The sequence below is a fragment of the Phoxinus phoxinus genome (genome assembly GCF_949152265.1).
Source record: "Phoxinus phoxinus genome assembly, chromosome: 13".
NCBI classification, from domain to species: Eukaryota; Metazoa; Chordata; class Actinopteri; order Cypriniformes; family Leuciscidae; genus Phoxinus; species Phoxinus phoxinus.
Genome location: NC_136888.1, coordinates 16,057,703 through 16,073,939, shown reverse-complemented (window position 1 = coordinate 16,073,939; position 16,237 = coordinate 16,057,703). Strand labels below are relative to the sequence as shown.

The 16,237-nt window shown below is 43.3% G+C and overlaps 1 protein-coding gene across 2 annotated transcripts in view; it reads right to left on the bottom strand.

Annotated features, from left to right (window-relative positions):
- The window catches only part of ccdc85ca (coiled-coil domain containing 85C, a), a 45,567-nt gene extending 29,330 nt beyond the window's left edge, over nucleotides 1-16,237 (bottom strand). Inside the window, exon 1 of one of the 2 annotated variants that reach the window (XM_079633256.1) lies at nucleotides 15,205-16,237. In XM_079633256.1, the coding sequence (XP_079489382.1) occupies nucleotides 15,205-15,910 (706 nt within the window). In that variant the 5' untranslated portion in view covers nucleotides 15,911-16,237. The remainder of the gene's footprint in view (nucleotides 1-15,204) is intronic. The other variant, XM_079633255.1, reaches the window with a different exon arrangement.

The following is a 16,237-nucleotide window of genomic DNA, read 5'->3' as shown; positions in this document are numbered from 1 at the left end:
TGGTGGAAAAACCCATTGCACTTTACTGAGGCAAGAGTGACATGTTTATGTATTCTACTTCTGCCCACAACAAAAACTGGTAGTAACAAGTACAAGTATGTCATGCAGGCAATGTATACGCTATTCTCCCTCCCATGAAGTGTGAAGTTTCGCCCTCAAGGTTTCGAGCTGTAATTCAAACTGGCAAGTGAGAAATTACAGTCACTCCGCCACTGGAGAATCTTTATAAACTCACGCTATTTTAACTCTGTTGGATCGTGTTCAGTGGGGGAAATCAGCATAGGTGGACAGGTGTGCTGATGGCAGTGATTTCCAAATACACCTCGCCTGGCACAGCTTCAAAGACATCTCATAAGACAGACTTGACAGTTTGAGGGCACCGAAAACACACAGGGTGCGTCTCAATCAGCTCCCTAGCTTCCGAGGTCATGAATCAGTATATCGTGTTCACAAATTCTATTTCCTGCGACATGACAATGTCCTCATTGTACAACATAACAACAGCAGAACTGATATCTTTTTTATGTTATTTAAAGTACAATATATATATATATATATATATATATATATATATATATATATATATATATATATATATATATATATATGCCTATATATGGTATATGTGTGTGTGTGCAACATTTCAGCTGTAAATAAATTATAAATGTTAGCTAGATTATGTTCTTGAGATTATGATTATGTTACCTGTCTAGATGTTTATGCAGAAACGATTAAATAATGGTTTGTATTTTAAAAGATTTATGTTTCACGCTTCCGAACTTTTGTTAAGGGAACATAGTGAATATCGATGCTCCCGGGTTTTCATGGTGCATTTTGGGACTTTTTAGGGAGCGAACGTCATCCAATCAATGATACCTCAAATAGTGTGACTTACTGACTTTTCTAAGTGATCAGATTTTTTGCCTGGGGTTAATAGTAAAAAAAAAAAAAAAAAATAATAATATCATGGAGACTTGGAGATGGTTTCTTCTATATTGGTTTCTTTTTTTTTGTATAATAGTAGTACTTGTTAAAGTAGCTTTAATTTTTATATACTTAGTTTTCATTTTAATTTAAGTTTAAAGTTTCTATTTAGCTTTATTTTATTTCAGTTTTAGTTATTTTATTAAATTATTTACTAAACTTTTTTTCAGTTAACTGCCAAGGCAACCTTTCTAAAAAAAATTGTTTTAGTTTTAGTTAAAAACAACAACAATGACTTGGACCAGTGAGCAACCACTAGAAAAACACCCATAACAACCAATTATAACACCCAATCAAGTTTTGCACAGTCAAGCACCACTCATATTTTCTTAAAAAAATTAAAAATGCAGTTTTATGGAATAATGTTTACACTATTAAGAAATGCAGTGCTAATGTGAAGTGCTTCGTGACTCACAACATCCAGGAAATCAAGTATTGAATCACTTTACTGGCTGCCCAACAATGACACATTAAACCCATTTGACAATTCATAAACATTGAAATATCTTCTTAGAGCAAATACACTGAAATCCCCCGACTTCATGTTCTCACATGTTTGTCTTTACAGAAGAGCGTAAGGAAAGATTACAATGCATCTTTTCTCAGTGAGGGACTGAGAACAGCTAAGACAGTGGATCGCAAGCGTTTGATTGGAATAAAAAATAAAGTAGGAATGGGGCAGGAAGTAGAGATCAGGAAACAGAGATGCTCCAGAACTAGAAGACGCTCTCATGCTCAAGCAGAATGACGTTATGGCTCTATTCACTTAGTGGTCTTTGAAGGGCTCTTTCCCCTTTGTGTGTTAAACAATACTGTCCGACAGATGGCTCAAGCGAACCGAGGGCACACAACCTCACACCCCCTCTAGACAGTGGCAGGGGTCCGCCAGCCCCACTCCCCCATCTAGTGAAGGGATGCAGAAGGACAATAGTGAGAAAGATCCATTTCACATTCAGGGCGGTTATCAACTGTAAATACGAACATGATATTAGAGATGCATCGATATGAAAACTTTGGCAGATACCGATCATTCTTTATATTTTAAAGCCGATAACCGATATATTGGCAGATACATCTAAATTTGTATATAATTTTTGAGAGCCTGATTACAAAAACAAAAAGTTTCATCATTAAAAGCCATGTCCTTAGCACTCAATTATAATATTCTCATTATAATTTTATGTAGCCATATGACACAATATAACTGTATTTTCCTTTTTTGAAGTGATTCCAATATTTCAAGCAGTTCAATGGCGACCAGTTTTCATCTGAAGGTTTTCAGCTGAAGGAAATAATCCATTATTTATTAACTTTAATATATAGGCCAAATTTTCTTATCGGGCCGATAACGATGACATTAAAAATTAACATATATCGGCCAATACCGATATGATGGCTGATATATCGTGCATCCCTACATGATATAATGTATTAGCGAAGAAAAGGCAACAGATTTTGATAATAAAATAAACACAAAGGATAGGATGAGTGTGGAAAGAAGCTATAAAGTTAAATACTTGCTATTCTGCACAAAGAAAGTTGTTAATGAATATCCCAAATGAATATGGGCCTCAGCAAGCACAACTGATAAAACTGCAATCCTTCATAATTCAATGAGACATATAATATAGGTTTGTGCTGCAAGATTACTAAGTCACATACTGTATGTCACTGGAATATCAAATTATTGGCAGACCATTTTCCAAAGAAAAAAAATTCAGCAATATAAGACTCATCCGACCGGATTCATTCATGCTTGGCTATAGTTTCCTCCAGAGGTAGCATGCCAAGACAAGGAACCTGAGTCAACAAGATCAGTGCAATGGAGCTGAAATCTGACCTTCCATTTGACATCAACTTTAGTACCCAGGCTGCTCTCTGGAAAACACTGACCCGTTTCAGAGCTGCCATGGAAAAGTGCTCCCATTAAAAGAGCATCAATTCACATGGATTCTGAGCTATTACAGAGAAAAACGTGCGCTAATAATAGTACTTGTACCTAAGAGCAGGCATTTTCAAATTGGAATCCCGCAAGTGTTAAACAAATGGAAAGAAAACGTCTCGGGTTACGTATGTAACCCTTGTTCCCTGAGAAAGGGAACGAGACACTGCGTCGGTTACGACACTAGGAGAACGCCCTTCAGCGTAGCGCGTCTGAATTTATGAATGAAACCGAATCCAATCCTATTGGCGTTGCGTGATGACGTAGAGTGTGACGGCATAAGCGGATGTACACAAAAGCACGCCGGCACACAGGAATGTCAGCTTTTGCTATGAAGCAAGTGCTCCAGGCGGGGTGAGGTGTGGCGAACCGACGCAGTGTCTCGTTCCCTTTCTCAGGGAACAAGGGTTACATACGTAACCCGAGACGTTCCCTTTCGAGGGAACTCGAACTGCGTCGGTTACGACACTAGGGGAACGAGATACCCACTATACCACAACGAACCCCGCTCATTCTAGTGTGAAGCTGTCTTCAGGCACAACTTAGGACGAAAGCACTCGTGCACCGGGTGTAGAGGGAAGGTCCAGACTGTAAAACCTCATGAATGTGTGCGGAGTGGCCCAGCCAGCCGCCTCACATATGTCATGGATAGAAACCCCTGAAAGGAGGGCTCTAGAGGACGCCATGCCTCTGGTGGAGTGAGCCCTCACAGCCATAGGTGAAGGCAAATTGCGCACCTGATAGGCCAGGGAAATAGTCTGAACGATCCAGTTGCTGATGGTCTGTTTAGAGGCGGGAAGCCCCTTCTTGGGCGACCCAAAACACACCAGCAACTGGTCTGACTTCCGCCATGAGGAGGACCTCCGGATATAACACTGCAGTGCTCTGACAGGGCAGAGCAGATGAAGTCTCTCCTCATCCGCCGTCACGTGAGGTGGTGGATGAAATGCCTGCAGAACCATAGGCCGTGCCACATTAGATGGCACTTTGGGCAAATAGCCGGGCCTGGGATGTAAGATGGCCTTAACGTTGCCTGGAGCAAACTCCAAGCACCCATAGGAAATAGAGAGCGCCTGGAGATCTCCTACCCTCCTCAGAGAAGTAATGGCCAACAAAAAGACCACCTTAAATGAAAGGTTCTTGGCCTCAGCCGACTCCAGTGGTTCGAAGGGGGCCTCGGCCAGCCCTTCGAGAACCACTGCCAGGTCCCAAGAGGGAACCCTGGTGCGAGTCGCAGGTCTCATCCTCCAGGCTCCACGGAGGAAGCGTACGACCAGGTGATGCCTCCCCAGAGGACCATCACTCAGAGGAGCGTGGAAAGCCGCAATGGCAGCCACATAAACCTTGAGTGTGGACGGGGTAAGCCCGGCAGAAAAGCGGTCTTGGAGAAACTCCAGTACTGAAGCCACTGGGCAGTTAACTGGGTCCAAATCACGCTCTCTGCACCAAATGGAAAATACATTCCACTTAAGGCCGTATAACTTCCTCGTGGAGGGAGCTCTGGAAGTTAATATGGTTTCGACCACTCCAGCTGACAGGCCGGCTTCTAGGTACTGTGCCCCCTCAGGGGCCAGACCCACAGTTTCCACAGCTCGGGTCGAGGGTGGAGAACTAAGCCCTCTGCCTGGGACAGCAAGTCCCTCCTCAGAGGGATCTGCCATGGCGGGCCTGCCAGGAGTGAAATGATGTCCGAGAACCATACTCGGGCCGGCCAAAACGGGGCTACTAAGAGTAGACTGACTCCGTCTCGACGGACCCTTTCCAGAACTGCTGGGAGCAGAGCGATCGGGGGAAAAGCATACAGACGTAGCCTCGGCCACGTCTGTACTATGGCATCCAACCCCAGTGGGGCTGGGTGCGTGAGGGAGAACCACAGTGGACAGTGTGTCGTCTCTCGAGACGCAAACAAGTCCACTTCCACCGGGCCGAACCTCTCGCATATCAACTCCACCGTCTCGGGGTGGAGTCTCCATTCCCCGGGCCTCAGCCCCTGCCTCGACAGTACGTCTGCTCCCTGATTCTGGTCCCCCGGGACATACATCGCCCTGAGAGACGATAGTCTCCGCTGGGACCACAGGAGGATCTGATGTGCCAGTCTGCACAGAGGGCGCGACCTCAGACCCCCCTGGTGGTTCAAATAAGACACAACCGACGTGTTGTCGGTTCTCACAAGGACATGGCGACCATGGAGGTCTGGCAGGAAGCTCCTCAGAGCCCGGAACACCGCCAACATTTCTAGGCAATTTATGTGCCAAGAGGAATGATGGTCCTGCCAGAGGCCTCTCGTAAAACGGCCGTCCATGACCGCGCCCCAGCCCGTGAGGGAGGCGTCTGTCGAAATAGATACTCGGCGACATAACGCTCCCAATTTGGGACCCTGGGACAGGAACCAAGGCTTCTTCCAAATTGACAGGGAACGAAGGCATCTGTGCGTAACCCTTATCAAGCGGAATGGGTTTCCCCTCGGGGAAAACCCCTTGGTTCTCAACCACCACTGTAAGGCTCTCATGTGTAGCAGGCCAGAAGGTATCACGCTGGACGCTGCTGCCATGAGACCCAACACTCTCTGAAAGTGTTTGACAGTGACGGCCTGGCCTAGCTTTATCCTGGACACTGTGGTCAGGATGGACTCGATCCGAGCAGGAGACAACTGAGCCTGCATCGTGACCGAGTCCCACACCACTCCCAGGAACGTTGTTCTCTGGGCTGGTGTCAACACGCTCTTTTTCGTGTTGAGTCTTAACCCCAGGCTCTGGATGCGGGCGAGGACGACATCTCGATGCCGAATCGCCAGCTCTCGCGACTGGGCCAATATCAACCAGTCGTCGATGTAATTTAGCACCCTGATGCCCTCGAGCCTCAGGGGTGCTAGAGCTGCATCCATACACTTGGTAAAAGTGCGAGGGGAGAGTGCTAGGCCGAACGGAAGAACCCGATATTGGTAAGCTTCGCCCCCGAAAGCAAACCTCAGGAACTTCCTGTGAGATGGAAGGATGGAGATGTGGAAGTAGGCGTCCTTTAGATCTATCGTGACAAACCAATCCTCGGATTGAATTTGACTCACGATGATGGGAATAGTGAGCATCTTGAACCTGAATCTCCTCAGAGACCGATTCAGATGCCTCAGATCTAAAATTGGACGCAACCCTCCATCCTTCTTTGGAACTATGAAGTACCGGCTGTAGAACCCGGACTCCCTGTCTGGTGGGGGAACACACTCTATGGCCCCTTTTTCCAGCAGCGAGTGAACTTCCTGTTCCAACACTAGACCCTGCTCTGGGTGCACTGAAGTCCAGACCACCCCGTTGAATTTTGGTGGGCGGACCCGGAACTGCAGTCTGTACCCAGTTCTTACAGTGCGCAGGACCCAAGGAGAAATGTTCGCGAGGTTTTGCCATGCCTCTGCAAAATTCACCAAGGGAACCAGCCCCTCGGGGCTGGTGTCCAGTGTTTTGTGCAGGTCTTTGACGGCCCCCTGAAGCGGAGAACCGGCAGGGGAGAACCGACAATGACCCACAGTGTGCGAACCTGAACACTGACTGACTGCAAGCCCTCGGGGCAGACAGACCAGTGTGTGCTCGCTGGGAGCTAGCGTGTCCCGAAGCGTCAGAGACGGCGGGATACTGACGCCAGCTTCCCGAGGGCCCAGCGAGAGAGGGGACCACAATCGCTCTCTCTCGGGGGGGGCGGCCCTTTGAGGTCTCGTAAGAGCTAGGACCTCTTTCCCTTAGCCTTCCTGGACTGAAGGACGGTCCTCAGATCCGCCCTCTCAGGTGGCTGCGGGTACGAGCGACGTCTAGAGTCCCAAGCTTTTTTAGGGGGAGCTCTAGAGGCGACACTCGCTTTCTGTGCCTGGCGATGAGAGGAACTGGTAGACGGCTGTGGCTGTTCTCTAGCAGCCGCCCTCCTGGACCTTGAACGGCGAGGGAGATATTGTTTAAAAGCTTCGCCCTGCTTTTTAACATCCTGAAACCTGTCAACCACGGCGTTAACGGCTTCTCCAAACAGACCCGAGGTTGAAACAGGCGCATCAAGGAGGAAGGTCCTGTCCTTCTCCTTAATGCCAGACAGGTTGAGCCACAGATGTCTCTCCGTGGTTACCAGAGCTGACATGGAGCGACCGATGGCACGGGCCGTCTCCTTGGTAACCCGGAGGGACAAATCTGTGGCCCTGCGAAGCTCCGCAATATCCTCAACCGAGGGACCTTCGCCTTGGTCCATGTCCCTCAACAGGTCGGCTTGGTACGCCTGCAAAATAGCCATCGTGTGCAGGCTCGCACCAGCCCGACCTGCCGCCATATACGCTCTGCCCACCAAAGCTGATGTGGTGCGGCAAGGCTTAGAAGGCAGCGCCGGTGTCTTCAGGGATGACGCAAGGTCGGGTGAAAGGTAGCTAGCTAGTGCTTCCTCAACCCGAGGCATCATCCCGTATCCCTTATCCCTAGCCCCCACGACATTACTGTAGTTTAAAATCGGGGGGTTAGACAGGCGCGCAGAAAATGGCCTGTTCCAAGATTTACACAACTCATTGTGTAAATCCGGGAAGAAAGGGAGAGACCGGCGTGAAGGTTGCGTGCGGGGCTGCAGGAAGCGCTCATCGAGCTTGCTTTTAGGACGCGCTTCCTGCCTTTCCTGTGGCCAAGAAATATCAAGCTTGGCCACAGCCCGTGTTAAAACCTCCACTAACTCACCATAGCTGGGTGCAGGCTGAACAGTACTGTGTCTTTCACTTAGATCCCCCTCCTCAACATTAATCACATCTAATTCCTCGGAATCAGAGAGGTGTAAAACTGCATCATCCCGAGCGGGAGAAGCCGCGAGGCGGGCTCCCGAGCGGGGAATAGGGGAACCTGAACTCTCAGACGAAGAGTGGGAAAGTGCCTCGGCAGTCCCACTGTCGTCTAAAAGATCTCTCTGCGATCCCCACGATGCGAGGCGCCGCATTGCCTCGGCAGATGCGGGACCCGTACCGCGGGGAGAACGCATTTGGCCATCCTCGGAAAACAAAGCCAACCGAGAACGCAGCACTCTCACTGACATCAACTCACAGTGAGCGCAAGCAGCCCCCTCGAGAGCTGCTTGAGCGTGCTGCCTTCCCAGACAAGACACACACAATTCGTGTGTATCCCCAGCCGTGAGAAAGCGTGGGCATGGGAACACACATTTAGAAAACTGTTCACTTGCCATGATGAGACGAAATATAGGATATATACTTTCTTTTCAAATGATTCGCTAGTTCAACACACACACAGAGCGCTTGCTGAATAGTAAAAAGCTGACATTCCTGTGTGCCGGCGTGCTTTTGTGTACATCCGCTTATGCCGTCACACTCTACGTCATCACGCAACGCCAATAGGATTGGATTCGGTTTCATTCATAAATTCAGACGCGCTACGCTGAAGGGCGTTCTCCTAGTGTCGTAACCGACGCAGTTCGAGTTCCCTCGAAAGGGAACACCCATACAAATGTAATACCGTAATAATAATATCAAATCAAATAAATAATCAAAAGTAGTTCAAATAAGACATTACTGTTTTCTAGATATATTTCTAGAAGGCTGCAAGTCAATGAAAAAATTAAATATAGGCAAAACGTAATGCAAAATGTAAATATAATAATAGTTCAAATGAATAATTAATTGTAGTTGAATTAAGACATATTATTACTTATTAAGAAATAATAATAAAAAATAATGATATATTAATTATTTGAAAAAATTATTTGTTCGAGCCCCACTGTGAAACGTTCTTCTCAAGTCGTGCTTGCAAGGTTGGTTCCGATCGATCGGCTTGATCATCAGCATTTTCAGGCTCGAACTGATATGGTAATACCGACAACATTATTAACTGTGTGTTTACAATTGCTTAAAGCCTTGGAAGCTGAAGCTCATGATTATGGTAAGAGGCGTTGCATTTCCGACACACGCTTGAGGCGTTTGGCCAATCACAACGCACTGGGTCTGCTGGCCAATCAGAGCACTCTGGGCAGAAATCAGCTCGTTTCAGATAGACTGGAGATGCAATAATGTACAAAAATGTGAAAAATTATGTTTTTGGAACATTTAAGCATGTTTATAGTCAAAATAATGACCTTTTAAAATAGCATCATATGACCACTTTAAGTTTCATTCTTAAATTTCAGACTTTTTTTTAGCTTTACAGCCAACTGGTCAATATCCAGTTGTGTTGTATGAAATAGAGCAGCCTAGGTATTGAGCTGGTGACACAAGGGCAGGTAGATGAAGACCAAATTTTATTTTTATTTGTGCACTATCCCTTCAAATCCATTAAATATGAGAAAAAAGACCCAAAATCCTCCACAAATGTCACATACTGACTTGCATTCCCTAAATGTGGTCCAGAAATCCAAACATACTTCCTCTCAATCATCTCACCCCAGGTGCCCTCCAGTCTCCTGACCCACTATCTCTGTATACAAACAGTGGTGCCCTTATCTTCCTCTACAGGATCAATCAACCAGCTGATAATTACTGTTGCTATGGCACTCACCAGCTACCCAGTGCTGCCACCCACTCTGTGACCCCCTTTCCATCTACTGCCTTCATATTTTCCACAGGGTAAAAGAGAGGAGGGGATATAAAAGGGAGGGAGAGCAAAAAGTAGACAGCTATAGGAAAACCTATTTTTTTTCGTATGACTGGTTAATTAATTCAATCTGGACTTTCTTCGGCTTCGGTGGGCAGGAATTTCAGGCTCATGTAGGCATGTGTAAATGTATTTATTCAGTAGTGACTTCATTACCTTACATCTGTTCAACACTCTGACAGGGTTAACCAGTTCACTGACTACAGCTGATGGCATTTCTTCTTTCTGCACATTCAGAGTACAACAGAATTCAACAGTTAAACCCTGACCACCCCCCGCCCCTTCAGCAGTATTCACTTAGTAACAATGTGAAACTTCCACTATTGTTGTTACGGAATGTAGTAACTCCGGATAGCCAACTTTTTTTAATGCACATGAGTTGCAATATCTCAGGGAAAAAAACTCACTTGGGATGCTTCATTTATACATCACAAAGCCTACATATGGGCACAAAAGCTAAACCTTCAAACGCATTTTCAAATAGTTTACACCAAACACCACATCTTTAATATGATTTGGTTCACTCAGATTTACACGTTTCAAATCTGTGTAATTTTTGTATTTAGGTTTCGTTTTAATACACTTTTAGTAATTTTAGTGCTTACACGTATTTTTTGGTTAGTCACAAAAATATTTTCATCTTCATCAATATTTAAATTCCGTAGGATCATTTACAATATTTCGTTTTATTTTGAGCTTTATTTCAATTAAAAAAATATATTTTAACAGTTTTAATTAACATAAACACATTCAATCATACACTTAAATAAGGCATGTCGAGATGCTTCACACCAAAATGAAGTCAACTACATTAAAAGTTCATTATGTCTCTTGACCTCACTGACGTCAAGTCTACCACGTTGCACCTTGACACAGCATGTTCAAATGGACGTAAACTATTGTAAAAAACACAATGAATGAACCATAGGTTTCTATTGAGAGAAAATGATGTATCCATCAACGGACTTCTGTCTTTCCTGAAAAGTAATTCTCTAAAAGATCATTCTAAAACTCTCCAGTAATCTCTAACGTTTTTAGTTTCATTCCGAGTAGACGGTTCTTTCCAGGAACAACCAGTCAGCTTTAAACATTGGCAATGTGCTAAAGACTGGAGTTAGGTGATTATATTCATTAACTTTAGAATCTGATTAAGGAGTATCAGAGGATTATTCGCATGTAAAGATGATCGATGAGGTTCTGTGAGAGAAAATTGAGGCTATTTTGCACTTTTTCTTCCTTCCAATTCACACTTAGACATAGCCAATGCTTTCTGATCATTATCAAGAACAACTCAGAGCTCAATCAATCAATCAATACAAATCACATCACATCAGCGATAGTGAAACATTGTATACAAATCTCTGGGGCAGGCTTAAAACAATTACTTTACGAGAAGGCCTTAGTTCAATTAGGACAAACGTGCCTTAGAAAAAAAATATATCACTGGTCTGCATCTTGAGAAAAAACAATGGCACTGATATATTTTAAGATATGTCACTGCAAGTTGTTTTCAGTTAAAACAGCTCAAACAAGCATTTTAGGGACTGTGTCTTATGCCTTGATTGTGAAACCGGGCATAAATGTAGGCTAATAATGTAAAAATGAACCCATAATACTTCTTTAAAAGACAAAACTAAACACCATCTTCCTCTCAGCCATAATCATCACTAGCACTAGTAGATCTGTTGGTCCCAGGAGACCATTTTGTAAATGTCAGTGGACTGGAGTGGGACAGCCCAATTACAGGCCCATTTAAAGCTCGCTCTGGCAAAACCGCCTCACAGGGACTTTGCATGCTTCGTAAGATTATTATTTTCTTTATGAGGCAAAGACGAGCGGCAGGGAACAAGCAATAACACGGTAAACTTCAGATTCAGCAGAACCAAAGACTCCCACTGACAAGTCTGAGCAGTTGGGGAGGTGCACTCCGTCACTGTTTGTTTTTAAAAGAACAATGCCTTGCACCAACAGCACAAGACGGTCACTCGACTGATAAAAATGTGATCTTTACTGTTAAGATTACCACCTGAAAGTATGACTTAACAAAAATTGACATGGGGAATTAAAAGGTGCAGCCACGTTATCCTATATTTGGCATTCCCAGGAGAACAATTAAATTACCTCACAGATTTCTTAAGGGAATTCATGAGTTCCCATCATTGGTAAAGAACTGTGAGCTAACTGAATTTAGCATGTAATGCCAATGCATAATAAAACAATGCTTTTAAATCCAATTCAACTTCAATCAAACACAATGGGGTTTTTTTTCAAAGGGGTGACCTCCACACTGAAAGCTTCGCTCGTAAATTGGGATCTGGTTTATGACAAGCCAGACATCTGTACCTTTGAGTGGCGCAGAAGGGCTCTAAAGGCTTGATGGAGGGTCGTGAATGGGGGCAACTGAAGGCCTTTTCACTTCAGCCGTGGGAAGAGTCAGGGAGGAGTGTTATCTGAACTCTGAAACAGAATCTCGACCCCAGCCACTAAACTTTCAGTCCATTGGTGGCTTGCTGGGGGGCCAGGGTCTTTTCAAAGCAGGACAGAGACACTTTTACCTCAAAAGGACAGATACATACCTCTAAGTCAGGTCTCGCGATGGCTTAACCATAAAAATGATTCTAACTGAAAAAGTAATATAGTGGATTACACTTAAAGAGATAGTTCAATTAAATTAAAAATATATGATATTACATTTTACATTTTTACATTTACATTGTCAAGTCAATGGTAACCAAAAATTGGTTCTTCAACATTCTTCAAAATATCTTCTTTTGTCTTCCACAGAAGAAAGAAAATCAGACAGGTTTGGAACAATACAAGGGGGAGTACATGATGACAGAACTATTGCAGATACTGCACTAGGGAAAAAAAAGATATTTGTAGGAGAAAAAAAATAACATGCATCTTTTGATTTGATACTATGTAAAGAAGTAGCTCTCTGCTTTTTCGTTTTTAATGCAAGCCACGTCAGAAAGAATTGGAACTCTTCTCATTTTGTCGGTGCGGAATGGGGAGGATGGAGGAGAAATGTTCTCCTGGTTGGTTGGCAGTCCAAGTTGGTTGTTTTGAGTTTTGTAAACAAGGAGAACCGCAACCTGTGGGTCAGATTAACTCATTGGGGGGTCAGGCCTGGGAAAGAGAACGCCGGCCAGCCTAATCTCTCTCCCTGACTGAACACAGGCTTACATACAACACTACCACAGTTCTGAGAATGCGTCACAGTTTGGAAAGAATCACGGAATTATTTCAACGTTTTCTTAAGAAAAAATTATAGTCTATGCATAACTAGCCGACATGATGTTTTTCTGCGGCTGCTAAGGTGTTCTGAGTAGCTTTTAAGCTTAGTAAATGCCACTAATTATTTTTAGAAGGACAAATATGTTAATTAACCTCCAATCTTAGGGGTTGCTCTGCAAACTCAGCTATGGAATGTATGTGTATGTGCATAACATAATTAAACAAAGTAATCTAAACTCAAATGATATGGAAACGCCACTATGACTTTTTTTAAAAAAGTAGAAATAATAACTATATTATAAGTCTGTTTTAACCTCAGAGTAAAAATTAAAAAGGTAACTGTGAGATAAAAAAAAATTTCACTCTGAGGTGGAAACAAACGTCTGTAAATTCTCAAGTAAAAAACATACTAAAACGCTAAAGAAAACCCAAAAAGACTAATCTGTCTAAATGACTTGTGCTTCACACACGTGACTGACAGCACGTATGCTATGGCATGTCATGATAGGAGGAAGGATGGAGGTGGAGTTGTGGCTCAGCAGACAAAACTAAGGATCACTGAACAATAAGACGAAAGCATCCTGGCAGGCGTAGGTCAAATGGCACTGTTCACTAGCCAATGACAGGCACCTGAAGAAAAGTGCGAGCAAAGGTATAAGCAAGCGAAAGTATGAAATAAATAGCAAAGAGGAATCCAAATGTTCTGTAAAATTGGAAATTAAAAATACTTTTTAAAATCATTTGAAATATTTACTCACATACCACTTTTGAGAATGTCTATAAGCATAAAAGCCACATCTTCACCGATGCCAGACACTTCCAGCTGACACTATCAGCAGTAAATAACAGGCATTTTTTCTGCTACAGTTACATGCCGCACTAGAGGCGGTGAGCTTGTCATAAATCACCAGTCATGTAGCGGGAACGAGTTGAGAACCCTACTGTAAGTCTTGTGAATCTTGCAGATTGAATAGACCTTCTGCATGAACATGCACATATTGCACATATTTAAAAAAAATGTGTCCTCTTCTTATGCACCAAAAACCCACAGGCAAGTTATGCTTATGCCCAAAGCACATACCATTCAGAGAATTTAGTATTAAATTGCAATGTAGCATTCTTAATTTATGTTGAATAAGCATCTGCTAAAATAGTTAAAAGCGATGTAAATAACAAATGTAAAGCTCTTATTGCCTCAGTGTACAACTTATTGAGAAGATTGTGGAAATAAAATGTGGAACAGGGGGAACAAGTAGTTGTGAATTAAACTGAATAAAACAAGCTACACTGGAACATGTGGAATGAGCATCAAATGATGAAACTAAAAACAACGCAACTAATACATACAGTATGACCAAGCAATCAATGTGATGTGACGTTATGACATCAGATAATTTGGTATCTGTATGCAAACCAAAAGTAAACACATAAAAGTACATGACGTAAAAGCAGATACACACCCTCTATGGTCACAGGTTAGCAGCACTAAAGGTACAAATAGAAAGAAAAGAAATCTCTGTAATATCCTCTGAAAATGTAGGCTACATTACATATTAATTGTATTTATATACTATGATTCAAAATTTGGGGGTCAGTAAAATAAAAAAATAAAAAAACTTTTATTCAGCAAAGATGCTTTAAATTGCTCAAGAGTGAGAGTGAAGACATTTATAATGTTACATAAGACTTCTATTTCAAATGCTGTTCTTTTGAACGTTCTATTTTTCAAATAATAGAAAAAAACTAAGCACCACAATAGTTTTCAACATTGATTATAAGGAATGTTTCTTGGTGAGCATCAGAGACTTCTATCAAAAACATTTAAAATGATTTTCGACTCCAAACTTCTGGACAGTAGCCTACTGTATGTATATCATTTCCCCACCACAATATAGTTTCTCAGCCATTTGTAAGAATGAAAGTGTCTGAATGAATTGTCTGATGGTCTATGACAGACCTGACAGCATGTAAGCCACAAGGCTAAGACAGCATTAAATCCTCATTAGATCTGACTTCACTGGCTGAGGCAATTACTGCAATACCGTAGCATCTGTAGCTCCAGCCTATTTGGATAAGTTGTTGGTCATGTGTTAATACTGTCACATACGCGAAGTAAACCTGAGGCCATAAGTCCCAGTGATCCTGTATAGTCTATGTTTCCCTGGAAACCCTTTAGAAGTCTCAATGACTGCATTTTACTCAAGGATGAGCATCCTTTTCTATATTTGGATGCTAGTGCACACAATTGCAAGACTTTCAGAAAAACCCACATCTACATGAGTCGACTATTTCAGCTCCATCAATATGACACCCATATTCCTGCACATCAAATCTCCATTACATGTTCTTCATGTAAATGAACTGTTAAAACACCAACATTTGGGAAAAACATGGAATGTTTTCCACAAAACCCTCAATTTAAAAGCCCAAACTCACCATGGAGCCCATTCGGTATGCTTCTGAGAAGATGGTTGGCTGATAGATCGTCCATAGACCTTCTGATAGACACTATCTTTCCCTCTGAAGGCTTGTGAATATGACTGTGGTGGTGATCTGGGCTTCCAGCACTGCCCGTGCTGGAGGTGCTGCTCCCGTCTCCAACATCCCTCACAGTGGCAGAACTTCCGTTCAGATTGGTAAGACTGGACTGGCTGTCTATGGAGCTCCTGGATCCAGCTCCATTCCTCTCATCGTCCAACATGAGGACGATCTCCTTGAGCTCCACGTTCTCTCTCATCACACACTCCTGGTTGCTCTCTAGGTCTTTCAGTTTTTGCTGGAATATGCCGACCTCCTTCCACATAACACTGGCAGTGTACCTGCCAAATCTCTGCCATTCCCTGGACAGCTTCTTCCCTTTCTGCCGATCATCATCCAAGAAACAGCACAGTTCTCTGAGCTCCTGGTTGTCTTCTTGCAGTTTCTGGTTTATCTCCTTCAAGCTCCGTATTTCGTGAAGATGCACTTGTAATCTCCGGTTGACGTCCTTCATCATGTTCCCGTGCTCCACCATTAAGTTCATCTTTTCACTATCCACTTTTCGGAGTCTCCTAAGCAGCTCATCTTTGCTACATTTAAACAGTTCTTCTTCGGATACTTTACTTAAATCATCCCTAGGGACGTCTATAATATTTTTTGCCATATTCCTGTCGTTAAAAGTGGTAATCTGGTCACGATTTTCTAATCATTCCTTCGCCAAAATGTAGCGAGCAAATATTAAACTCATAATTCAAATTAATCCAGTTATTCGAGATAAAAAAGGAACCAAGAAAAAAAAAACTCACGTAACTGACCCAGATAAGTAAACACTAAGTCGTGTTTTATCTAAATTCCTTTTATGTCGTTATTTCATATTTGTTTGAGCTGGAATCTCCTCTTCCTGACAGTGATGATGAGACTCTCCGGCCGCGAGACAGATGAATGGTGAGAAAATGCGCTTCAGCTCAGCTCAGCGTTCAGTGACGTCAGC